The sequence below is a fragment of the Falco punctatus genome, assembly GCF_963210335.1.
Source record: "Falco punctatus genome assembly, chromosome: Z".
Taxonomy (NCBI): domain Eukaryota; kingdom Metazoa; phylum Chordata; class Aves; order Falconiformes; family Falconidae; genus Falco; species Falco punctatus.
Window position 1 is genome coordinate 45,028,932 of NC_137586.1, and position 26,117 is coordinate 45,055,048.

At 38.3% G+C, this 26,117-nt stretch overlaps 1 protein-coding gene across 3 annotated transcripts in view; it reads left to right on the forward strand.

Moving 5' to 3' along the window:
* Window positions 1–26,117, forward strand: part of AOPEP (aminopeptidase O (putative)) — a 234,689-nt gene that overhangs the window by 91,920 nt on the left and 116,652 nt on the right. For 2 of the 3 annotated variants that reach the window (XM_080373211.1, XM_080373213.1), the window contains exons 8-9: window positions 17,358–17,547; window positions 19,366–19,475. In XM_080373211.1, coding sequence (XP_080229337.1) covers window positions 17,358–17,547; window positions 19,366–19,475 — 300 coding nt within the window. The remainder of the gene's footprint in view (window positions 1–17,357; window positions 17,548–19,365; window positions 19,476–26,117) is intronic. The other variant, XM_080373212.1, reaches the window with a different exon arrangement.

Here is a 26,117-nt window from a genome sequence, read left to right on the forward strand (position 1 = left end):
TGCCATTTATGGAAGCAGCTCTGGCAGAGGGCCAGCACCTGATTATTTCCAATCACAGGGTGTTTAAATTAAGTGTGACCTGGAGCATTCAATGGACAAGAAACTTGCAAATGAAGGTGGTTTAGGGGTTTTCTTTCCATGGTACTAATTGCAAAGAGCAGTGTGCTGCTCCAGAAGCCTTTGATGAAGCTGTGTGCAGTAGTAGCAAGTATTCCTTTATGAGATCCCAGAGGATGAGGTGGTTTTGTGCTTATTATTCCTGGGATCTGTTTTGTAGTATGTTTTGCAAGGATCTCTTCTAGCAATTTCTCTGTGTAATGTTCATGTGGGGACAGTACGGGAGTCTTTGGGATGGTCTGTGCTTCTGTGCTGTCAGTATGCTGAAGATACCCACCACCCCGTCATCATACCCAGATGGCGCAGGCTCTGCTTCCCCACTGTTTGATTTGTAGGTTTACATAAGGAGCAGTTGGCTGAGTTTCAGCTAGACGTAATGCTGACATGAAAAAAGGAAAAAAAATCCTGGTGCTTCATCTGATCCCGCTGTTGAGAAACAACACTCGCCCACTTTCAAGAAGTGTCATCTTCTACTTATTAGATTCTGCTAACTGTATGGAATCATTCATGAATCCAGCTTTTTTTGTAAGAGGCACATTTTTACCAAATAACGAGTTTGTGGTGAGGACAGTTGGTCAATGAGCGGATCTTCTTTATTTAGCTCAATTTAGACTGTCTTGTTTTAGTTCAGGATGTGGAAAGTCATCCTGTGTGGATATTGGAGGCCTGCTGACAGTCATTGCCACGGCATTGCCAGTATTTTTTTAAAACTTAAATTTTAAACTTGCCCAAAGCTTTATGTGTTGAAATGCTTTATACATGTGAATATTAGAATAAAATTCTAGTCTGAGATACAAGTATGTCTCTCTCCCAGTGAAATAACAAGTCATATGCATGTATCTGAAGGACTGAACTTGGCTTTAAGCATTTTCTCAAATAGATATAAATTATGAACATAACTTGCTTTCATTTCTCCGTATGGGGATCCCTAAAAGAGCTCAGGACAGTAACGTAGAGAGATAACGGTGATTCATTCATGTGTTGGTCTCTGTTTCATTTCTTTCTTTACTTTTTTATCTTTTTCAGCTGTCTTTTCAGTTACCTTTTTCTGATTTGTGTGGAGGATATACTTTATAACTGTGAGGGATCCAAAGCTGATGAACCATTTGTATCTGATCGCAATCTTGCTCCTGTACAATAACATAAGCATCACACCTCTGATGCAGCCGGTCCCTGTACCTCTAGGGAGCAACAGTCTGTTAGCAGCTTTGCTTACATTTCCTGCATTTACAGCACATTTGTTTCTGCTTTGGTAATATGACCAGCTTAAATTTCATTTCAACTATGTCAAATTATGAAACAAAGCTACAGTACTGCAGTGGCCAGGAAAATGAGATCTAAATCCTTCCTGGTTTTCAGTTCTAAGGCTGCTGTCATTTTTCCATTTTACAAGTCCAGTGTACACGTTTAAGACTTACCTGCAGGTGTCTACATTAACAAGAACCATTTCTTTACTTTTTTTGTTAAAATTAAGGAAAATTCTTCTGAACATGTAAACAAAACTGATAAAAGTTTGGGAGTTGGTAAGCTGTGTGGTTCTTGACATTGAGTATTGGACTACATTATTTGGGTGGTAGTGTAATTTAGCTTTTCTGCACATCATTACCTGATCTTTAGATAGGAAGGAAAATAACATGCCCTTGGAAAAATTCAGCTTAAACATAGTACAGTATGGAATTCCTTGAAGAAAAGTGTATTCTGCATATTCTAAATAAATCAGCATTACAGATTGGGGATTTTCCTTTACTGGGCCATTTTATGCCTGATTCCAGAATTCTCATACATATATGACTCAGTGATCTGGGTGTCGTATCTATGATATATATGGGGGAGTATTATAGCCATCCAGGAACTTTATGTTGCAATTTCTTGCCCCAACTCTGTGTCTGCTCCTGTATGTATATACTTAAAATGTATGTTTAGTTTTGAAGCAGAATACCGCATGATCTTCCTGAGAGGATTTTGACTGGCAAATAAGAACTGATTGGAGAGGAAACTTGTCCTCTTTCTGAGGTGTAGTTTAAGACTCCATAAGGAAATCTAAGATTTTGGTATGTCTCCTAAGATCTTTGTGTTCGCAGTTGTAAATACAAACACAGATGCCTCCAGTGTTTACCAGTGTCTTGTATTATTTCCTGCTTGTTAATATAGCAGAATTAAACTGCAGTGGCGATAGTAAGCTAAGGATCTTACTGAGGGTAAAGAGTTTGTTTCTGGTCATGTGTATTACTTCTGTCTCCCATCTGCTGCTTGTAATGTAGCTGAAGGAGGAATTACAGGGATCTGCAAGATGCTTTGAGACCCGTCGCTTCAAAAAAGGGGATGGGACCACATAATCTATTATTAAATTCAGATAGTTAGATGGTTTATCCCTTTTGTCATAAATTTGGGATTTAAAAAGAAAAAGGTTTTAACCCTGCTTGCAGATGCTAGGCTTTCTAGCAGGTTCAGTTTGAGTATAAATGTGAAATGTGCTTGGAAAGTCTTATCCTGCCCCTTGCCACAGTTTTTACACACTGGTGACTTTTTATATTTGTTTTTCTATAGCAGTTTTTACTGTTTAAAAAAAAGGAAGAAATGTGTTGGTGATACATGAAAATACTGTGGCGCAAAAGGATTCCCTTTCCCCTAACCCTGATGCTCAGGGAAATTGCTTAATATTTCATTAGGCTTGAAAACACTTTGAGAACCTGAAGACACCCATGCTGACACCATAATTCTTACAAAGTGTCAGTGAGCTAGTTCATTTTTGTTAGTTTGGTAGTTTCAGATGACCTTGTTTCATCTTGCTGTCTTTAGCTATGTTACCCTAAGCCATGGAAAAAGGTGATGTTACTATTATTGTGCCTGCTTTGAGCATCATCCTATGTCTGTTGATCACAATGGGAATGATAGCAAGGGTCTGCTCCTTTATTTGTAATTCTTTGGATGTTTTTCAACCTTTCTGTTTCAAACTTGTCCTTTATATCTGCCTCGAAACCACTCTCTTGGTCATGTAATTTTTAGACTTTTGACATCTGAATGGGATGCATATATATAAGTTCTAATGGTGGATGAGTTTAATCTTCACAGTGACAATAAATCTGGCAAATCCCTCAAGCAATGATGTAGATTTCTTGATATTTTATCTTTCTTCTTATTGCAGCAGTTGCTTCATTTAAAAATGTAGGGCTGGTGTCTGTTGTTACTACTAATTCTCAGATGTTAAACCAGGTATTCTAATTGCAACAAACTTTACTTTCAAGTAATCTTTATCATGTCTTTGTTCTAGGCTCACCAGTGTGGGGTCTCTTTGCCAGTGCGTTATTTCTCTTTCATGAGGTGCAGGAAACTGTTCTAATTTTCATTGTTTTCTTCCTTGATATGTAAGTACAAATGGAGAAGACCGACTGGATAGAACTGACTTGATATACTGTTATGTCATGACATGAATGTCCACATGCTTGTTTTGGAAACATTCAGTGGTATACCTAAGAAATTAATTAAATAACAGTGAAAAACATGTTGAGAGGAGAGGCAACATTATAGAATGTGTGTGTGTGGGGGGGAATCCAGGCAGTAGTGATATTAATGTCTTCGTTTATCCCTGTTCTGAGGCTTTTGCAGTGAATGCACTGATAAAGCTAATAAAATAAGGGATGGTTGTTATCATTTTTTTATACCAAACATTGGAAAACATTCTTTGCTAGCTTTTGTACTTTCTCTGCCACTGCCAGATTTTCAGGGGTTTAGTGTTGTATACAGAGAAGACTCCTCTGATGTGTTGGTCATCTCCAAATTACTTTGCATCCTTGTATTTATTCATTGATGTGTAAGGGAAGGAATGAAAAGCAGAAGTCTGTATCCTGAGAACAATCATGTAGCCCTTGTGTCTGTTCCACTATATTTAAAGTAAAAAATTACAGTTCTCCTCTTCAAAAGTAGATTAGCAAGTATAGTTAATTTTAAAGATTTTTTTGGAAACATTTCTAATAGGAATAAATATTCATTGAAAGGTACAACCAGATTTCCATACCTATATGAGTAAATTAGCTATTTATTTAGAACTCTTAATATATATTAAACTATATCGGTTGCCCATTCGAAACAATTTCATCTGAAGTCTCCTTTCATCTGTACCATCTAAATAATTGCAATGTTGTTTAAATTTTAGAATAAAAATATTAATAAAAAACCCTCACACTTTCCAAAATGTGTTGATACTACCGTCAAACTAAATCTTTAATGGGGTTAAAAAGAGATTTTGCTGCCTTATTTTATGTTTCAGTGGCTGAATTTCTGACATAGATGTCTTCTGGTCTTACTGAGTTTACTGATGCTTACTGAGGAAGACGGGGAGGGGGGTGGGGTGGTGAGAAAAGCTGAACTGTGGAACTACAGAATTTTTCAGGAGTGCTGTCAAAATATTATAGCTTGTCCTATTAAAGTTAGAACCTGTTGGGTTGTGAATCATTGTATTTGACTGGAAATTTGAAACATTATGTTTTACTTTTCCAAGGGCTGATATGTGATGCATTGCTGTCTTTCATCAGTTTTCTCTGCACACATGCATGCTTCCCAACAGTTTGTTGCTGTTTGTGTGCTTTGAGACTACTAGGATCTCATGATACAGACTGAGAGTTAAACTGTTGAAACTGGTGGAGGAATCCATGTAAGAACATTTTGTCCATAAGAAGATCAGAAGGACAAGTAGACTGCTGAGTGTGCTTCTGAGGAGAGAAGGGTGCTGTGTGCTTCCTTTTTCTGGGAAGGAGTTGGGTCTGTGATGGATTTGGGGGGAAATGAATTGAAATGTGTGGGTTTGAGAATATGAAAAATTTGCTTGGAGATTGTGGTGTGTGAATAAAACATCACCTCTGTTTCTGGGGATGTTTTTTGGATTTTCTTTGTCTGTGGTAACATGAAGGAAACAGATGGTTTCATTCCTTTCAGTTTAAAGACCAATCTGTTTTCTTGCTGTGTGACAGGCATCTAGTTTGTAATGACTGCCTGGTCATTCCACAGCATTGCATAAATTATGTCTCTGCTTAACAAGGGAGGTTACTATGTGCTTTGGTATTACAAGTTCATAATTTTGTCTTCCAAGTCTGGTTTTGAATGTTGAAATCAGACAGCAAAGTCTTATTTGTTTGATAATCTGTCTCATTCATGGTATGATGTACACTGGTATTTGTAAAGGTTCATTTCCCTTTATAACATAATTTTAGAATTTCAAGCATGTTTAAGATTACTTGGAAAACTGTTATCTTCTGCTTAAATTGTTTGAAGGTGAAATTTAAGGTAGTGTTTTCATCTGTAAAGAGCCAGTACAGTGAATTTGCTGGAATATTCTTTCTCATTTGTTGTATACAGAGTTATTTTTGACAAATAAATGTCAGGAATACATTTCTCATATGATCACCAGCTTGATAGTAATGGATACTGAGTTAAAGCTATGGTGTAATTCTGAATACCCTTGTTAGTCCTCTTGAAGATAACTTGTAGACCACCAAAAGGAGGGTGCATATGGCTGAGCAAATTTTTGAAAGGCCTAGATTAGAACTTAGCATGATGAAATAAGGAAAGAAACTTGCTTGTCGTTGATAGAAATGGGTTTGCTACTATCTTGTATTTCTTACATATATATCTTAAAATATTTCAAAGGTTTCTGTCTGCGCACATACAGATTTGTGCACTTCTCAGTGCTAGCTGAAGTGCCATTTTACTTACAGTACAGTCTTCCAGACAAAAGTGCAGCGTATCAGACAAGATTGTTACTTTGGAGAGAACATGAAGTTATTTCATTTTCTGTAGAACATGATTTTGAGCTGTTTGGGGAAAATTTTTCTCTTCCCCACTGCCTTCAGTAGCATAAGGGAAGATCTTTGGGGCCAGTGCTGCTTTTCTGATTTTGAATTTGTGTGATTTATTTGTAACACTAAACTTTACATATTAATATTACATTATATGTAGTATATATACATAATATATGTTAAAGCAGTATGTGCAAGTTACGTCTTGGAACAGACTTACAGAGAATTCCTCTTTTGGAATCCCATGATTTAAGTTTGTGTTATCATCACGTTTCCACTGCAACAATTTGATATGCTTGAGACATGTTAAAACAGTGCAAAAGAGAACTGCTTTTATTCCCTCACTTTTCCAGAGCAATTGGAATACTATATTAATTTAATGGCACAAAGGTGTCTGAAGTAAAAAAAAACTTCAAGCCTTTACCACAAGGAAAGAGAAAAGGATAAAATGAAGCTGTACATAGGTTTACAGTCTTTGTAGAGTATTAGCTTCACACAATTTTCTGAAAAGAGAGCTATTGGCAGAGAAAGTAGGATTCATGATCTATTTATGGACTAAGCAACTTCTTTTTCTAAAAAATCACATTGGGCACATCCTTGTAAATTCAAACCATTCTGCCATTATGGCCAGGATAAACCAACAGTCTCTACTTACTGCTATTTACTTTTTTCTTATGAGAAACAGGCCTCTGATTTTGAACGTATTCTGGTGGTGTTGTGCTGCCTAGTAGTGCCAGATTAGATCTGTTATTTGTGTGGTGAAGCTAAATTTCTGGGGGTTTTGGCCAGTTGATCTGAGTAAATAAAACAGTGCATATGTAGAAATGCATATTCTTTAAGTTCCCAGAAAAAAAATAAAATGCACAGCAGTCACAGAGGTATTTCCAGTGCTTTCTGAGAAGAAACAGCTACATCTAATGTGCAGATGTCAGTGTAACTAATATTTGTGGTCAATTCTCGGTTAACTAAATTTAAACATGTTGGAGGTATAGTTATGATCTGAGAAGAAACAGCTACATCTAATGTGCAGATGTCAGTGTAACTGTAATATTTGTGGTCAATTCTCGGTTAACTAAATTTAAACATGTTGGAGGTATAGTTATGGAGTGATAGCTATTGGCAGGAGTGAGATGTATTGCTGTCACCAAAGAGCTTTTGTCTCCAGAACTTGGAACGGAGCCCAGCAGAAGCACACTGGCAGACACTGTGCCATCCCTTCTAGTGTCAGGCCATGGACAGGGTAACAGCTTCTTGTTTGTACCTGTGACTTTGCTATCAGGTGGTGAGGACTGTATGATAGACCTAGAGGTTTGAATCCAGAATATGACCTCAGTATGGAATTTATCTTTGTGTTTCCTGCTCTAAAACAGACAGGAAACTGCTATACTAAACTAAAGTTTAAGTTGCAGTCAGGAAAGTATCTACGGTATGTCAGAGAGACACTGACAGTTGAAGCAGCTCTTGAGGAGTGTTCTCACAGTTGACATTACGTTCTGCTAAAACCAAAAATGTGAAGTAATTACACTGTCTGCAGAAATTAACTCCATAGCACAGTGGCTGGATTTGGCTGTAAAACTGTTATTATTTGGAAACTTCAGTTTGTCTTCTGAAAAATTGTACAATTTACAGAACTTTGTAATCATCAGGTTCATAAGTCTAAATTGGTATGAGTGCCAGATACCATTTGAGGTTTTAAAAAAAATTAATTCAATCACTGCTGACAATACAGAGTATATAGAAACAAAACCTAAGTGTTTGACAAGATATGGACCCAGTTGAGCCTGCAAGTAAGTATCCAAGAGGAATTACCTGTTATCCAATTGGTATTAACTGGATTTTAACTGGAAACCTGATTCTGTTTGGTCTTGGTAGAAATTTTGAAATATGTTTGCTTTCTGTTAGTGGTCAATATCTACATGCAAATATGAATGTATGGTCTGACAAAAAGAGAGAGGTTTTAGTGTGTTGGCAGAACTGTTGTCAGGAGAGCACATGGGGGGCAATCAAAAATTTCCTACATCTTTATAACTTAAAATCCGTGGTGATTTAAAAAGCCCAACAAAACAAAACCACCTTAAAATGGATATCTCTTGACCCATGGTAGTTTTTTTGCTGTGGTCTTGCAAGTCAGGAAACCACCTCACTCACTCTCTCCTTTTGGACTTGGAAAAATGCTTACTAGAATAGAAGAATATATAATCTATATTAGCTTTAGCATTTTGCCAAATACAGAATCTGGCATTTTCAATTTAACAACTTCAAAAGTTCCTTTCTATTTTCAAGGTTTATTTGATGAATTCACAAAGCACAAGTTATTAGGCCACTTCTGTAAATTTCCAGAAAAAAATACTGGGTGCAATGCATGTTTCTAGAGTATGATGGTGTTCATATCTTTTTGGCATCTTTGAAAGGTAATTATATTCTGTCATAGTGTCCTGGACAGCATGAAAAATATTTGTTTTGTCCTTATGATGGACTTAAATAAATTTGGAGATGTATGAAAAGGTAAATTGGTAGAAGATACAACAGAATAAAAGTTCATTAGTAGGTGATACGTAATATTATAAGAAATTAACACAGTTCTCACTTATGCTAGCTATTTCCAGTTAAACTATCCCTTGCTATGTGATTCAGCAATAGTAGTTGGATGTCTTTGTATGATGAATAAAGTAATTCACATGTACACTATCCACTCCCAGCTACAGTCTCTTTGCTATATGATTCATCAGTAATAGCTGCATGTCCCATATAATGGGTAAAGTAATTCTCAGGCACACTGAAGCTCTTCTATCACTGGATATGATGTAATTTAATCTTATTTTTCCACCAGCACAATAAATGTGACTGTGTGTGAAAGAGAATCTGTGTTTGTGTGTAAGATTTTACTTGGAAATAATCTTCCAAAAAAGAGGAAAATGAATGCATTGCAAAAAGTTTGATGTTCTCAAAAGATTTTGTTTACAGTTTTGTTGAACTATTAAGAATTTATTGAAAGGAGAGTAGATTGTTCTAGTTTTAATAATTATAATGCTGTTCTGTTTTAATATTGCATGATCTGTGGGCTGCCACAAAGTTGTTACAAATTGAAGGGCAGATACAACATGAAATGAGGCACCTCTTCTGAATGTTGCTTTTGTTCTTTATTTAACAAATTAGTATGTTGACATTTGTAACTGATGGATTTCATTATTTGCTGAAAGGGTTTTAGGGGGTTTGACAGCATGAATGGTTTTTCCTACAGACTTCTGAGAATTGATAAAGGCATCTTTGTTCTTTGTGCAAAAGCACAATAAATATCTTACTGACACATGCAGAAAAGAAGGCTTGTATAGCTGCTGCACAGAACAAACTAAGAAAAATAATTTTGAAGCCATTATATATCCTTCTGTGCTCTTTCTTTTTTTTTAATAACATGTATCTCTAATCAATGTAACAAGAAGCATGGATCCTCATTCAGTAACATGAAAGCATGCATTATGTATCAGTTTACATACTGCTTATAGATGACAAAAATAAGAAAAACAGAAAATGGATGATAGCAGGACTGGTTAGTTAAATTTCTATTGCCTGAACCATTTTTAAGACAAGTGTGCAGTTGTAACATTTGTATTTAGAGAAGAAAAAGACGTAGTAGAAATGATGTGTTTTAGCAAGGCTTGATAGTGTTGGATTTGCATCCATTCCTTTAAGTAAAATGAAAGGCTTCAGAAAACAGATTTCTAGATACCAATTCTTAAAAGCAAGAATTGTGGGTGATACTGTGTATGGGCAAAAATTAGGTCACATGCAAATTGCACAGTTATCTTAATCTCATTGTTTGCTCCGCATTTGTAGTTGGCACAAGGGGCAAGAGTCTGATAGATATGACCCAAAAATTTAAAAGAATTGGATTTGTGCCTCTTTTATGACCTGAGAAGTTTTGTATTTTTAGGTTTTTTTTTTCTTTTAAACTCTGAGATTTACCTTTTTATTTATTTTTTCTTAGAAGTATCAGGGATTTGTAGCTTGTTCTCTTCCAGTAGTGTTTGGGATTTCCTGAATGATTCAGGGATCTACGTAGAGTTTTCTTGGTCTGCAGTTGGTATTTCTGATAGGAATCCTTAAAAAAAAAGAGCATTTCTTAGGTTTGGGTTGGTTTGTGATGCTACTCTATACTGGTTTGCAGTGATTTAATAAGAACCACTTCTGCCTTCAAGCGGATTTCATATCCTTCCTGCTTTTAGAACAGTGATACCATGAGGCTTTACAATGAGAAAAGAACCCTGAAGAACTTGAAGAACAAGCAATCTCTTTTGCTTTTATCTTGTTGGTTTGTCTGTATTGTTGTTGTTGTTTGTTGTTGTTGTTTTGTTCTGGTATGTGTGGATAAAAGCTTTCTTCTATATGTTAAATGAAAAAAATTATATGGCCCATTCTTCATTTTATTTTGTCTTGTCTGTGTCACTTTCTGAGACCACTAATGTACAGGCCCTTAACTTAGGTGAATTTTCACTGAATATGGAAAAGCAGATAAATTTTGCTTTTTCTGTCTGACTATTTATCACAGTTGGTTATTTGCACTTTTGCTCATAGCTGTGTTAATATCTGCTAGAAACTTCGTGATATAGTCAAAGGAGATCCAGGTCTTTCAGTAATAACATTGGTGGAAGGCTATAAATAATGGAATCCATCCATGATCAAATAATACTATCCATCAGTGACAAATGTCATCATTTAGACTGGAACTGAGGAATGTTATTAGAGACTGCTCATGATATTAATCATTTTAGCAGGAATAAAAGAATAGTTTGAAAAAGCTCTGAAACAAATGCTATGTGCATTTCTAATATGAAATGAGAGGTTTCTTTTTTCATCTTCCCTTTGGTATATAAAAACGAAACCTAAAAAAAATATTGTTATCACACAAACACATTTTGTATTTTTAAAATGAGAGGTGTGAGTATCTGTAGCTATATCTGTTTCCATTACCCTCTTCTTGTTAAAATAATATGATAAATTTAAATAATTAATTACAGTTATCAATGTCCATCCATCTATTTTTTGATTGGTGTTTTATTTCAGCAAGTGCTTAAGGTTAATATTGTGGTCCTGATCTTATAAATCAGTTCTAAATGAGAGAGCATGAATATAAATCCATAGTTCTAACAGACCCTTTTCACAGTATTATTTGTTATTAACCATTTTCACACAGTTAGTAGCATAATTCTTTTTTTCTTTTCTTCATTGGGCCATTATCTAATATTTGGAAGCACTCAGAGAAATGTGGTAAAAAGTTAATATGAAATCTGGAATTTAGCTAATCCAGAAGGTAAACCAAATAAAGCATTTATATGTGTATATACTGTTCTTAGTGAAATTTGTGGGAACATGGTATTTCCTCTGGCTTCTCAGACATGAACAAAATTTTCCCTTCAGCCTCTGAACATCTTTTGTGATGCTATCTATGTCAGCAAGAGTAGACATATTTTATCATTGTTGTGGTCTTTGCATCGGCTGTCTTACGTCAAACAAAAAGAGATACTTCTATGAAAAATTCCATACCCTAAAAAACTATTCACAGAATCTAACTGAATCTAACAATCTAACTGAAGTATTCTAGATTGATTTCCAAACTATCTGATTTTAAAGAAAAAAATAAATAAGCTTGTAAGTCTTATTTGGAAACATCTGCCATGAAACAATGCAATTGGAGTCACCGATTCACAAATTATTTTCAATTTAGCAGTGTTAGTACTTTTTGAGGAGCAATTACATGTGAGGTGTGAAGTTAAAAATTGAGCTCTGTAAAATACAAAGAGGGTTTTTTTTAAAGAGTGAAACAGGTGCTTGCATTTATTGAGCCACTTTACTTGCACTTACTCCTAAATTAGTTTACTAAATCAGTTAAATATGAAAAATTAATTCTATTAATTTCTTAGGCCCTGCCAGTGAGAGGGCTGGAGGGGCACAAGTAATTGGGAGGGGACACAGCCAGGACAGCTGACCCAAACCAGCCAAATGGATACTCCATACCACAGACCATCATGCTCAGTATGTAAAGATAGGGGAAGAAAAAGGAAGCAGGAGGATGTTCAGAGTTAATGGTGTTTTGCCTTCATGTGTGATGGAACCCGGCTTTCCTGGAGATGGCTGAGCACCTGCCTACTGTTGTGAAGTGGTGAATGAATTCCTTGCTTTGCTTGCATACACAGCTTTTGCTTTACCTATTAAACTTTGTCTCAGCTCATGAGTTTTCTCACTTTTACTCTTCAGATTCTCTCCCCTGTCCTGACACAGGGGGGGTGAGCAGCTGTGTGGTGCTTGGATGCCAGCCGGAGTTAAATCATGACACTGATTAATCTGGTTTGGTACAACAGAATAAGCAAGACTGAAATGACTGTCTGCCAGTTCATGGAGCAGCTGCTGCCCAGGTGTTCAGATCATTAATTAGGTACCTGACTGAAGTTTGAAGTTTGGATGTTGAATTGATGTATTGAGTTGCATGATATCACCCTCCTTCCAGCCCACAGGGATTTGGTCTGTCCCTATGTCATGGCTTAACTCCAGCTGGCAACCAAGTACCAGGCAGCTGCTTGCTCACTGCCGAACCTGCCCCCCAGAGGGATGGGGAGGACAGTTGGGAAAAAGCTAAAACTCATAGATAAGGGCAATGTAATAATTGAAATAAATAAAATATAATAGCAATAATAATAACAATTGTAATGAAAAGGAGAGAGAGAGAAATAAAACCCAAAAGGGAAAAACCAATCCAAAATCCCCAAATGATACAAAATACAGTTGTTCACCAGCTGCTGACAGCTGCCCAGCCAGTCCTTGTGCAGCAATCAGCAGGTCCTGGCCACCTTCCCACAGTTTCTATGACTATAGCATGACGTTCTATGCTATGGAATATTCCTTTGGCTCGTTCAGGTCAGATGTCCTGGTCATGGTGCCTTCCAGCTTCTTGTGGACCTGCTCACTGGCAGAGCATGGGAAACTTGAGAACTCCTAGGTGTAAAGTAAGCACTGCTTATCAGCAACTAAAAACATCAGTGTGCTATCAACATTATTCTCATACTAAATCCAAAACACAGCATTGTACCTGCTAAGAAGAAAATTAACTCTACCCCTGCCAAAACCAGGACACCCTACTACCTACCCAACTGCATTATATTGCATGATTTATGGAGTAAAATGTCACCTACTCTAGAATGACTTTCAGCTGCAACTTCCAGTCAGTTGCAACTGTTGGTTTCCACTTGGTTTCCAGTTGTGGGTTTCCACTACAATGGTAGGGAGGGAAAACTTTGTGAAGTTTCCATTATTTCTGGAACAATGCTCAGAGTATTCCAACTACCAGATCCTTGTCTCTACAACTGCATCTGGCATATATTCCTGTTTCTGGTACACTATAAACCTAGGAGATTAAAAAGGTTGGTTGTCTCTCTAGTTCTCTCAGTACTGGACTGCAACATACATGAGAATGCTGGAGATTACAGAGGTAAGGAAGTCGATGTTGCATGTTCTTGTGTCTGCATTCCAATGGCACAAGTGTCCTCAAACATAAATTAAGCTACTGTTCAACAATATGCTAATACTGTTCTTTGTGTCACTGGGATAATGCAGATTGAATGAGATTGCACAGGCTGTATAGAAGGGGCTGAAATTTAGTTGTCTAACTTTCTCAAAGACTGGTAATCTTGAAATGTTTATCTAAATTTTAATATATTTCTATGATAGTACTTGTAGAGAGATTTCCCCTGCTCCCTTTTACATGTTTAAGAAGGGCTTTTCTTGAAGGACAGTAACTGTCCAACCCATTTACTATCTGCCTACATTTTTTGTAAATAGGGGAAGATAAACATTATGTGGAGTATATCAAAACATGACAAATATTTTTTTATTATATAACTTCCATCTGTAATAGTGATTTTGGGTGCTGCATAATTTTCCAGCTGATACAGTCCTGATTATTTTTTCAGTAAATACACAAGAAAACGTGTCTGGAAATCTCTGTGTGCTAAAAAGGAAAGACTTCTACTTCAAAAGTCTGTTAGAAATGAGCTTCGTGTTCCTAGCTTAAACGTGTACTTAAGTTCTTGCACATGCATTTGGCTAGAGTTTGTGCTGTGTGTCTCATCTGATTGTGTGTGAGCAGCCAAAGATAGCACACTGCTGCAGCCTGCATGCAAAGTGGCACCTGCATCTGAGTCGTCAGTCTAGAGAAAGAGGTTTGCAAAATTGCTTTCAGAGATTTGGCCTCTCAGCTGTGGTCAGATTATTGTTCAGAGTTCTAGGACTCATTGGAAACCTTCTATTTGTTAAAGACCATTTATTAAGAACATCTACATGCGTGGATTTGGGTCATTGGAACATCAAGACCCTTCAGCCTTTCACACCAAAAACTTCTTTCCCTTTGGGGCTCCGTTTTTCCTTCATGTGTGTTCATACCGTAGTTAAACTGCACCTTGGCTGTGAGAGGGAACTTGCTCCTTCTTTCAGTCAAACGATACAAAGATCTAAGTTACAAGGGTGTGATTCTGGTCAGAATAATAATCTTTTGCTTTAGAAGTGTAACCAAGTGTATACTTGTTGAAAACAAGTCATTAACTTCTTTTTCTGTAAGAGCCATTGGGAATTTCTCCAGCTTCCTGGGAAGGACCGGTGGGGTTTTTATGGTTTTTGTTAACTGGGAGAGGTTTCCCTTCTTCCTTACCACATCCAGCTAGCCTGTTCTGGCCTGCTTTAGAAACCAGGGCCAGACTTGAGAAGACATCAGCTAGAGGCGTTTATAAGCTTGGCGTACCTTGTCAGGTCTTGCTTGTAATTGCTGAGGTGAATAACCTTTGTCCCTTCCTAGCATGTGAATGGATTTCTTTTCTTTTTTCAATTCCAATAAAAACAATAGATATCAAGCCTTATAATCTGTTCCTAGTAAATCAAATGGATGGTAGGAGGGCCAAATTCCTATTCCGGGAAAAAAAATTAAAGTTTTTGGCTGTTGCAATTTAATCATTGTTCTGGTTATCTGTTTTGGTTTGGTTTTGGGTTTTTTTCCCCCACATAGACAGTTTCTTGAATTTTTGAGTTTTTTAGGAACAACAGTTATGTGCAATGAATAACATTGCACATCCTAGATGACTTAAAAAATGTTGATTTTGTTAGTATCAGTAGGGATAGAGCAGAGTTTCTGGAATCATGTATCGGAAATAGAGAATCTGTATTTTAAACTAATACATAGAGTCAAACTCTTCCCAAACTAAGGCACTGGACATATTACAGAAAAATGTTCAATCTTTGATAAAATTACACTTAAGATAAATAGGACCTTTGCACTGCTCTGTAGTAATAGCTGTTGCTGTACGAGGCTCTGAATTGGAGATACAGCTGCTTGTTAATGGTAAACAAAAAGGAATTATTTAAGGTGTTCTCAGGAAAGGAAGTTGCTGGCTGTACTAAGACTCTAAAATTAAATTCTGATGCAGCACATAATCATATTTTTGGCCTCATAGGAAGTTTTATTCTTTGAGCAACATTGAACTCATAGATTTTTCTCACTGAAGTAATTTTTAATCCTTCTATGAAGAAGATTGTCCAAATGTGGCATTTCTGTTATTTAAGTGATTGGAAAAAGCAGGAAATACAATCTTTACTTTTATTATATATTTACCTACAGTAGACTTAAAATACAAAACATTCTGTGAGCCTGTTTATGAGACATGAAGTTACTTTTTTTTGCTTAACCAAATGGCTGAAATGCTGCCAGCAGTATGTGTGGAATGTTATTTACTTCGTCTGTTTCTGCGGGGGTTTTTTTGTAGCACTGTACACATGCCACAGTTAAGGGTCATTAACTTACAAGTTACTAAAGTAATACCCACAAAGTTGTGGTTATTCTTCTCATCAGGGCTTTATAATAAAAGGTTCATCATGTTCTGCAGCTTCTGTGCTTGCACTTTTCCCCCCTTCTCTCCCTCCCTCCCTCCCTTCTCTTAACCAGAATTGCTTTTGGCAAAGATTTGGAGAGCTGCTGTTTTTTCTTGCTTTGTTCTCTGTGATTTGATTCCTCTATTAGTGCCTTGATTTCTTACATTGTTTCTTACAATGCCAACTGATTGAAATGTATTAACTTGCTTTGCTGTATGACTTAGTTTTTAACAAGGAGATGGTTACTAGGTATGTTTTTCTATTTAAGTGTGTATGATATTTTCTGGTGTCAGTTCCAGACATTCAACTGGTTGCAAGAAAACTGTGGGTGTTTTAACATTTCCAACGGAAGGGTAGGGTGGGTGGGGACGTTCCTTGGAATGCTGACGAATAATATTTGACTCTTGGAAATGTCTTAAGGCCATGTGTTCCCCTCCTATGCTTGGAAGGCTAGACTTGGTTTTAAAGAACTGTGGTCTTGAAGGTATTACCATTGTGCTTTATTTCCTTTCTAACTGGCTGGACTCAACAAAAAGTTGAAATGCAGATTATGGATGCTGAGGGTTAGCGGAGTCCTCCTCTGCAGATGGCCTTGGTTTGTGCTCTTGCTAGTCCTGTCTGTGGTGCAGTGCCCTGTAAATCCCTTGCATGTTAGTCAGAGGACTTAATTCTGCACCTTTTCTTTCCTAGATGTACTTAATTTCAAACATTTTGTAACTTTTGAGATGTTAGTCTGTAATGTCTATGAGCATAGCAGAAATTGCCTTACAGCAGAACATTAATTGGGAACTGCAGTAACTTGCATTTCAGTGCAAGTGTTTTAAATAGCAGAGCAATAATTCATAAACATGTTTTTCCCCAATTCCTTCTTACAGTACTTGAGTACAAAGCAGAGCGGATACAGATTGGGTTCTTCTCCACTGTTGTGAAAAGCAGATATTTAGTGAATATCGAGCCTCCTTTTTCTGTATTTGTGGTAAAGGATGTTCTCCTTCCTCTGCATTTGCAGAAATTACCAACACCATCAGATGGTATCTTTTTAGTTTGTTTTAAGTTCTAACAAGAACATGTGCTTTACTATATAACGGTCTTGTTGCTTTTGAATAGTGATTTGTTTTCTTTATAAAATGTTTATGCGTTATTTATTTCCACCTCTGATCACTTAACTGATAAATATTTGCTGCCTGTATTCACACCTGTTCATCTGCTGTTATCCTGGCTTATACATAAATGCTTCTGTTGAAATAAATCAGTCTTGTAATTTGAAAAATATGAAACTTTGGTTTAAGTTACTTCTTACAGGTAATAGCTGTTTGACGGTTGAATACAAGACTGCTTGGCAGAATTTTTGTTTGATTCTCTGCCAACCTGCAATAAAGTACAACTGAATTCCTAAAAACGCCTGAGCTATAAACTATCAGTCATGATCCAGCATGCATATAGTAATAAGAGGCTGACAATAAAGCCTATATATTATATAGCCATGCAATGCATGTTTTAACAGGTCAATAATGTATTTTGTCACTCATTCCTATTGTGCAGCCCACACATCATCTTCCTGTCACAGAGCGTAATACTGGGAGGGAGCCATCTCTGTGGAACACGTCTGTGCCATGAAATTGCTCATGCTTGGTTTGGACTGGCCATTGGTGCTCATGATTGGACTGAAGAGTGGATAAGTGAAGGGTTTGCCACTTTTTTAGAAGATACATTTTGGGCAAGGGCACAACAGGTAAGGTGATGCGTGATCACTTCTCAGTTGAATCATGTGGAAAACAAAATTATACACTCTGCTGTGAATTGGTTATAAATTAAACCTCCTGTGTTATAAGTCTTTTAAAGTAATATTGGAATTTGCATGCTAACTTGATTTAAAAAAAAAAAAAAAACAAACATGGAAAAATCCTTTCTGATCTACAGTGAACACTAGTCCTTACTGAGGTAGAGGTCAGTGAAATGACAATGGAAATGTCTGTTTGTCAATGATTACCTTCCCACAAATGTACTACTCAGTTATTAAAATTCAGCTGTTGAACAGTTGCTTTGCATTCTTTCCACTTGTATTGTGTTCCTGAAAGTGGAAAAATCAGCAGAGTCTTGCTGAATATTGTAATATTCCTGACACCTAATGAAATCCTCTGGTTTTGTCCAAGGGATAGCAAAGAAGTGTACCTCAAAACAAAATGGAAGCTGATGAAATAGGGCATTGGCATTTAACACTTGTTTTCTCTTATACTGCCCAACAAGAATTACCCTCATGTTAGAGGTTTAAAAATCATTGTCTGCCTTAAAGTGGAAAGCTCATAAATTGCGTGTCAGATAGTAGTTTTCTGATCCAATTCTTGTTTCTGTTGTACCTCTGCTACTTCAAGCATTTTATGTTAGTCATTTCCTCCTGTGCTTGTGTCAGGCCTGGTCCTACCCCTTAAGTCTGCAGAACTCCATCTGTGGAAGATCAGGTGAGACTGGGAACTGACATCATGCACTCTTCTGACCCTCCATTTTATTAAGTATCAGACATATTTATAGCACCAAACAAAACCAAATTCCTTGTCACTTACCATGTTTCTGGAACAAGAAAGAGAGGAAAGCTGTCCAAACACTCTGCTTTTCCATTCTGGTCCTAAAACTCATGTCTGCCCCTACATTGAGTATCGCTCCTCTTCTGTGAGCTGGTCACATTAATTCTTATGTTTTTGTGGATCACTTGAAAGTGTTTTTGTTGTAGTAGACACCCTTCCATGTAGCTGAATGAAAAGGAGTAAGCAACAAAGCAGGGTGATTAGTGCCCTTGTTAATTTATAAGGTCTTAATACTGCCTTTTTTTTTTTTTTCATTTTTAGCATTATTGAGTAGTTTTGGTGCTGTGCAATTGTACAATTGTAGGATTATGAGTAAATTCTATAGTGCCTGACAGTAGTTTCAGTTGTGACTGAAATATTGGTCCAATGCAGAATATTATCTGCTTTTGCTTTCTTCCATCTCCCATTTTTCTTTGAATAGAGAAGCATAAATTAGCTATTTTTAAGCTGACAACCTGGCATTTGTTTCATAAGCATGCATCTCTGTTAGTATTATGTAAATGGGAGAAAATACAACAGAGAGCTTTCACGAGTGTGGCAGAAGTATTAGGAAAGAGGATTGAAGTCAGGACACAAAGCAGCTGTTTGCTTTCAACTGGGAACAGTAAAGATGCAATGAAAGCTGCATTCTCTGTATTTCTGAATGTACAGGTATCTGTAATGTACATTCAGTTCACTTATTGCCAGTCACTACAGGGAAAGCAACAGGCCCATCTCTCTGCTCAGTCAGAATTATTTAACTGATTATCGATTTAATGTGCACAGTGAGGCTTCTGTTTTCCTTAGTGCTGCTATTAACCCTTGTAGCAGCAACTGTTATTTTTTGGTTGGAGGGTTTTTTTCAATCATGGATATTGGTAATGTTTCCTGCATCTTCTGCACATAAAGGGTAACAAAACAAGTTTCTCTTTCTGAAAATTGTCTGTTGGGAAACAGCAATCAGTGGTCTGTGTTTTTTGTATTCTAAGCAGCTGTCACATGGTGAAGTAAAAGGGCAGCAGGAATTGAAAGCTTTACTTCGGTGGCGCCGACTCAGAGATGAGGTGCAGAACTCTGAAGAAGAGCTGCAAGTTTTAAGGTAACAATATGACAGTGTAATCTTTCCTTTTGCATGCTCTTTCCTGTTTTCCACTATTTTCACTCTTCAAAGGATATACATCCAAATAATCTGATTAAATCCACTGCATTTCCTTATTTCCTTCTGAAGAAAAAAGAAAGGTCAAATTAAATTGGCTGGGTTCTTCATCTTCTGTATAATGCAATTGCTTTTCTCTTTGTTATAGAAAGATTTCAAAAACCATGGCATTTAGTTTGATATAAAATGTCTCTGAGCAGTTTACAAGAGCCTTAATTCAGGCAAAACAAAAGGCCATTTCCTGAACAAAGTTTGCAGATTAATTTTCTGTGGCTGAAGACAAGCATGTACAGGAGTATGCTATCTAACTGCCAAGCTGAGTGAAGCTTTAAAAAATAAGAAGCATAATGAACTATATAAATCTACTTTCTCTTCAGAAACAACTAATAATGATATTTAAACAGGGGATTGGTCTTTAGATAGCAGATGCTGAGCTCAAGGGTTCTTACGTTGCTAAAGACAAATAAAAAAATATACTTGCTTTGCTAGTGATTAATAATCTGGGCTGTTCTGATTGGTGTCTTGGGAATTTCACAGAATCATAGAATTGTTTACATTGGAAAAGGCCTTTAAGATCATCAAGTCCAACCACTAGCCTAGCACTGCCAAGTCCACCACTAAACCATGTCCCACCTCCAGGGATGGTGACTCAATCACTCCCCTGGGCAGCTGGTTCCAATGCCGGACAACCCTTTCCATGAAGAAATTTTTCCTAATGTCCAATCTAAACCTCCCCTGGTGTGACTTGAGGCCATTTCCTCTTGTCCTACTGCTTGTTGCTTGGGAGAAGAGACCTGCCCCCACTTGCCTACAGCCTCCTTTCAGGTAGCTGTAGAGACTGTTGGTCTCCCCTGAGCCTCCTCTTCTCCAGGCTAAACCGCCCCCGTTCCCTCAGCCGCTCCCCACCAGCCTTGTGCCCCAGACCCTGCACCAGCCTCGCTGCCCGCTCTGGCCACGCTGCAGCACCTCAGCGTCCCTCTTGCAGTGAGGGGCCCAAACCTGAACACAGCGTTCGAGGTGCGGCCTCACCAGTGCCCAGTACAGGGGGACCATCGCTGCCCTGGTCCTGCTGGCCACACCGTGTCTGGTACCAGCCAGGGTGCTGCTGGCCGCCTCGGCCACCTGGGCACACTGCTGGCTCACGCTCAGCCGGCTGTGGACCAGCACCCCCAGGCCCTTTCCCACCAGGCCCTTTCCAGCCGCTCTGCCCCAGCCTGTAGCGCTGTGTGGGGCTGCTGTGACACAAGGGCAGGACCCGGCACTGAGCGTTGTTGAACGTCGTATAATTGGCCTTGGCCCATCGGTCCAGTCTGTCCACATCCCTCTGCAGAGCCTGCCTGCCCTCAGGCAGGTCAACACTCCCCCGCAGCTTGGTGTCATCTGAAAACTTACTGAGGGTGCGCTCAATCCCATCAATCCCAAGTAGGACTGGCCCAGTACTGAGCCCTGGGATATCACCACTTGTGACTGGCCACCAGCTGGATGTAACTCCGTTCACCACCATGTTTTGTGCCTAGCTGTCCAGTCAGTTTTTTACCCAGCATAGAGCAGACACCATCCAAGCCACACGCAGCCAGTTTCTCAGGAGAATGCTATGGGAAACAGTGTCAAAGGCTTTACTAAAGTCCAGGTAAACAACATCCACAGCCTTGCCCTCATCCACTAGGCAGGTCATCATGTCATAGGAGGGGTTCAAGTTAGTCAGGCAGGACCTGCCTTTCATAAACCCATGCTGGCTGGGCCTGATCCCCTGGTTGTCCTGTATGTGCCACATGATGATCTGCTCCATAATGTTCCCCAGCACTGACGTCAGGCTGACAGGCCTGTAGTTCCCCAGATCCTCCTTCCTACCCTTCCTGTAGGTGGCTAACTTCCAGTCTTCTGGGACCTCCCCAGTTAGGAAACACTGCTGATAAATGACTGAAAGTGGCTGGGTGAGCACTTCCACAAGTTCCCTCTACCCTTGGGTGGATCCCATCTGGCCCCATAGAGTTGTGTGTATCTAAGAGGTGTAGCAGGTTGTTAACCATTTCCCCTTGGATTATGGGGGCTTTGTTCTGCTCCTCATCCCTGTCTTCCAGCTCAGGGGTCTGGGTACCTGAGAACAATTGGTCTTACTATTAAAGACTGAGGCAAAGAAGGCATTAAGTACTTCAGCCTTTTCCTCATCCTTTGCCACCGTTTCCCCCAGCACGTGTTTATGAAAACATTTTTTAATGTCTTTTACAGCAGTAGCCAGGTTAATCTCTAGCTGGGCCTTGGCTCTTCTAATTTTCTCCCTGCATAACCTCATGGCATCCTTGTAGTCCTCCTGAGTTGCCTTCCCCTTCTTCTAAAGGTCATAAACTTTTTTTTTTTTTTTTTTTTTTTTTTTGAGATCCAGCCAAAGCTCTCTGTTCAGCCAGGATGATCTTCTTCCCTACCAGCTTGTCTTTCGGCACATGGGGATGGCCTGCCTCTGCACCTTTTTTTTATTGAATTATTGAAAAGATATAAAGCCTTACTGGTGGTCTTTGCCCTTCAAGACTGCCTCCCAAAGCCTCAGTTAACTAATCTCCTAAAGATGCCAAAGTGTGCCCTCCCAAAGTCCAAGGTAGCAATTTTGCTGACTCCCCCATCCTTACTTCTCCAAGAATTAAAAACTCTGTAATTTTGTGATTGCTATGCCCAAGACGGCCTCGAATCAGCACATCACTCACAAGTCTTTCTCTGCTCACAGACAACAGGAACAGCAGGGCACCTTTCTTTGCTGGCTTCCTCACCAGCTGTGTCAGGAAGTTGTCTTCCATACTCCAGGAACCACCTGAACTGTTTTTCTCTTCACTGTATTAGATTTCCAGCAGTTATCTGGCAAGTTGAAGGCTCCCACAAGAACAAGGGCTAGCAATTGTGAGACTTCTCCCATCTGCTTATAGAATATTTCATCTACCTCTTCACCCTGGCTGGGTGGTCTATAACAGATTCACACCATGATATCTTCCTTGTTAGCCTTCCCCCCATTTCTTACCCATAAATACTCAACCTTATTGTCACCATCATTTATATCTAGACAATCAAAACACTCCCTGATATACAGGACTATTCCGCTGTCTCTCCTTCCCTGCCTGTCCCTTCTGAAGATTTTAATAGCCATCCATTGCAGCACTGCAGTTGTGTGAGTCATCCCACCATGCTTCCATGATGGCAACTATGTCATAGATTGCCATAGTCTTTAATCTTGAGTGGCTGCCTAACATCTCCACTGCTTGTGTCCCCGCAGCCTTTGAACAAAAAAACAAGTTTACTAATCCTAGCTCAAAATAGGCCTACACTGACCAAATCATGGAATTACAGGGACTTTTTCAAGAAATTATGTAGACCATTCTCCTACCCTGAAATACAGGCAGTATACAGAGACCATCTTAAGCAGTTTTTTACTAATGTGTTCTTAGAAACCTCCAATGAAAAAAATTTCATGGTACATAGCTAAGCTATTTTAATGTTAACAGTTAAAAATTGCTTCCTAACACCCAGCTGAAATATTGCTCATTTCAAACAATGAAATTTCTTCTTTTCTTTGACCAATTGAAAGTGAAGAACAAATTGATCTCGTCCTTTGTATAATCAACTTTTAAATCTTTTTGGAAGACTGTTGCCATTTCATTAATTTTGAGGTCTTCTCTTCTTTTTGTGCTTTCCCAGTAGGATTTAAAATGGTTTTATATTTGGGCACTGGAGAGTGTTCACAAACATAGAAATTCCTCTTTATGGCCTGGTGTCATCTGAAAACGTCACCAACTGCATAACTGTAGTCTTTCATTGATCCGTTTTACTTCATATTTTTTAATGAATTGTGTATCCTACATGTAAGCAGAGTCAGAGAGGTTATAGATTTGCAAGCGTGCAGTTTGATATGTGTAAATACAAAAGCGAGCTTTATCGCTAGCTGTCTTACAGCTGCTGCCAACACAACTCCTGACTGACAGTTCCTGGGGGGTTGATTTGCTTGTTTTAAAATAAATTCTTTGTAGGAACATTGGTTCTTGTGATATGAGCCTTACCTGGATGTGTGTTTTCCATTTTGAACATTATATAATCACATTTGTTGTCTTTTGCATCAATTATGTAGTTCTTACTTTTGATAAAATGTGTATGTGGTGTTAATTTTTTAAATTGTTTTTCTAAGGATACATATTTCATTTGTAGTTTGAAACTCAGGAAGGATTGATTTATCTTGAAATGGAAATGTAAGCTTCCTGTTGACTTCCACAGTTAGTAGACCTATGTCTGTAATAAGCATGCTGCTTACCTTTTGCACAGTGGTATTCTCAATACTAATATGAAAGAATGACAAAATATTTCTCATTTGAAAAATACGCCTCTAATATACACTTAGGAGAGGAACATAATGCCAGCCTGGGATTCTGGCAATCTCTTCCTTTCTGATGTCTCTAGTTTCTTGCGGTGGCATTTAAGGGCTTTCCACCTGTTTCAGTCCTATATAAATGTTCTCTACTATTTTTGTGGTGTGGACTTGAATAGGTTCCCTCTTTGCACAGCTACCATTTTTTTCCCCCTTCTCTTTTCTTCTTTCTTCTGAAAGTGTGTCCATGTGCTCTCCAGAGTTGGTATATGAGAAAATTTTATTCTTGGCATTGCACTGGGTTTTGAGTCTGTACTGAGGCTTGTGCCGGTTCAACATTGTGGTTTTTTATGCAAGGATATTAAATCATAACTGTTTGTTACTTCTAGCCAATTATGTCAGGAAGAAAAAAATCAGCCAACCCACTCTTCCCAAGCATAAACTTATCCTTCAATTACCTTTTTGTTCCCTGCAGGATGATCATATTTCTGTGCTTTCTTCTGACAGCAGGAAGACCCTGCCCAAAACTTGTGAGCTGATCCTATTAACTTTTGATCCAGCAAATGAATACCTGTTCAGACTAGGTGAAAGCCACTCAGCAAACTGATCATCAGCATGATGTTTCTTCTTATTAAGGATATTTGATATTATGTTACAGTAACATCTCATAAACTACTGTGAAAAAAGAAGTTGCATAAGAAAGAAATAGGTAAATATATTTGCCACAGGCAGCAGCTCTAAAAGGCAGTACCAGCATATCTGAGTTTTGAAGGAAGGAATTTGTGGCACTGTAGTGCTCATGCAGGGTAAGACTGTAGACAGAATCCTGTGTATTTTCTCACACAGTCCGAAGCAAAGCTGCAGGGACAAAAGCACCTGTGAAATATGTCCTGGCACTCACTCTGCTGGCAAGCATCAACAGTAGCACTCTCATCTAGTCTCTTACGTTACGAAAACAAAGAAGACAAGAGAAGTCTATTTCATTCTGAGGAATAAAGCTGGTGTTGAGATTGTTTGATGTCCTGGCCCTTATGACTTCAGCTTGTGATTCTTCATGAAGACAGAACAGTGGTGGCATCTAACTCTAAATTTGTCTCGTGAGTTCCACTTGAGTCAAGTCCATTTCCTTCCTGAAGCAATGCTCTCTGACTGCTCTGTGGGTGTTCAAAAGAGTTTTATTCTGTCACACTGATAGGAAACATACCTTTCAGATGGTCTTTCATAGTCTCTGCATAGGTTTTTCATAACTACCTAGTGCATCAAATTATTTTATTACCAAGGACTCCATGGTGACTTTTACTTTTACTTTGTGCAGTACTTCTCTGCGCAGTGAATAAAAAGTAGCATCTTTTACTTCCTTCAGAAATCTGCCAGTATCTACAAATGTGCCAGGTAGCCGCTTGAGTACTGTGAATCAGCTTGCCTTTAGCATTATGCCTAGCTTCATCTGCTAGGTTAGATGGCAGGTTTTGTAGGTCAGTGTAACAAACTTCCAGTCTTTGCACCTTCAATGTGTTTTAAATATGCTAAACATTGCTTAAAAAAGGTGTGCTGAAGTGCTGACAGCAGAGAACAGGGTAACTTTCTAAATATTTACACTCTTTTGCAGACATTAACAGGGGTATATATACATCCTTTGCAGAAGGAAATTTTTCAGTACCATCATCCAATGGGATACTGCTTTCTAGTCACCTGCTAGAATCTACACAGGCACAAAGTTGGAAGAGGAAGGAAAGAAGTATGGTTTCCTAATTTAGAATAATTGTGATTATGGGGCGTATTTCAGTTTTCTGTGGGTCCTATAGCTTGGGCTCAAACTCAGTTTTTTGAAGTCTATAAACTGGGCTTTTTATTATGAGAAAATGGAAGCAGTTTTGGCTTTTTTTATATGCAGAGAAGAGTATGGAATGCCAGCAGACCTTCCTTCCAGGAGACTGATCCATGGAAACAGATGGACCTCTGCTGTCCTACAGTGGGTCTGCAATCGTTACATTGACTTGAGGAACTGGAGTTAATTAGGATGAGAAATCAGTTATTGATCTCCTCCTTTCAGTGTTGAAGGAAGATCTTCCTGGAAAGAAAATAAGGACTGTAGCACATTAGAGAACTGTATTAGGAACAATGTAAAATTGAATCTGCAAGATTTTTTATTATTTAATTTCTAGACAGTTATATTTTATCAAGATTTTACTGGGTGAAGTGGATTTCATGTGCACAGGTCCTAAATGTAGTGCCTAAAGGGT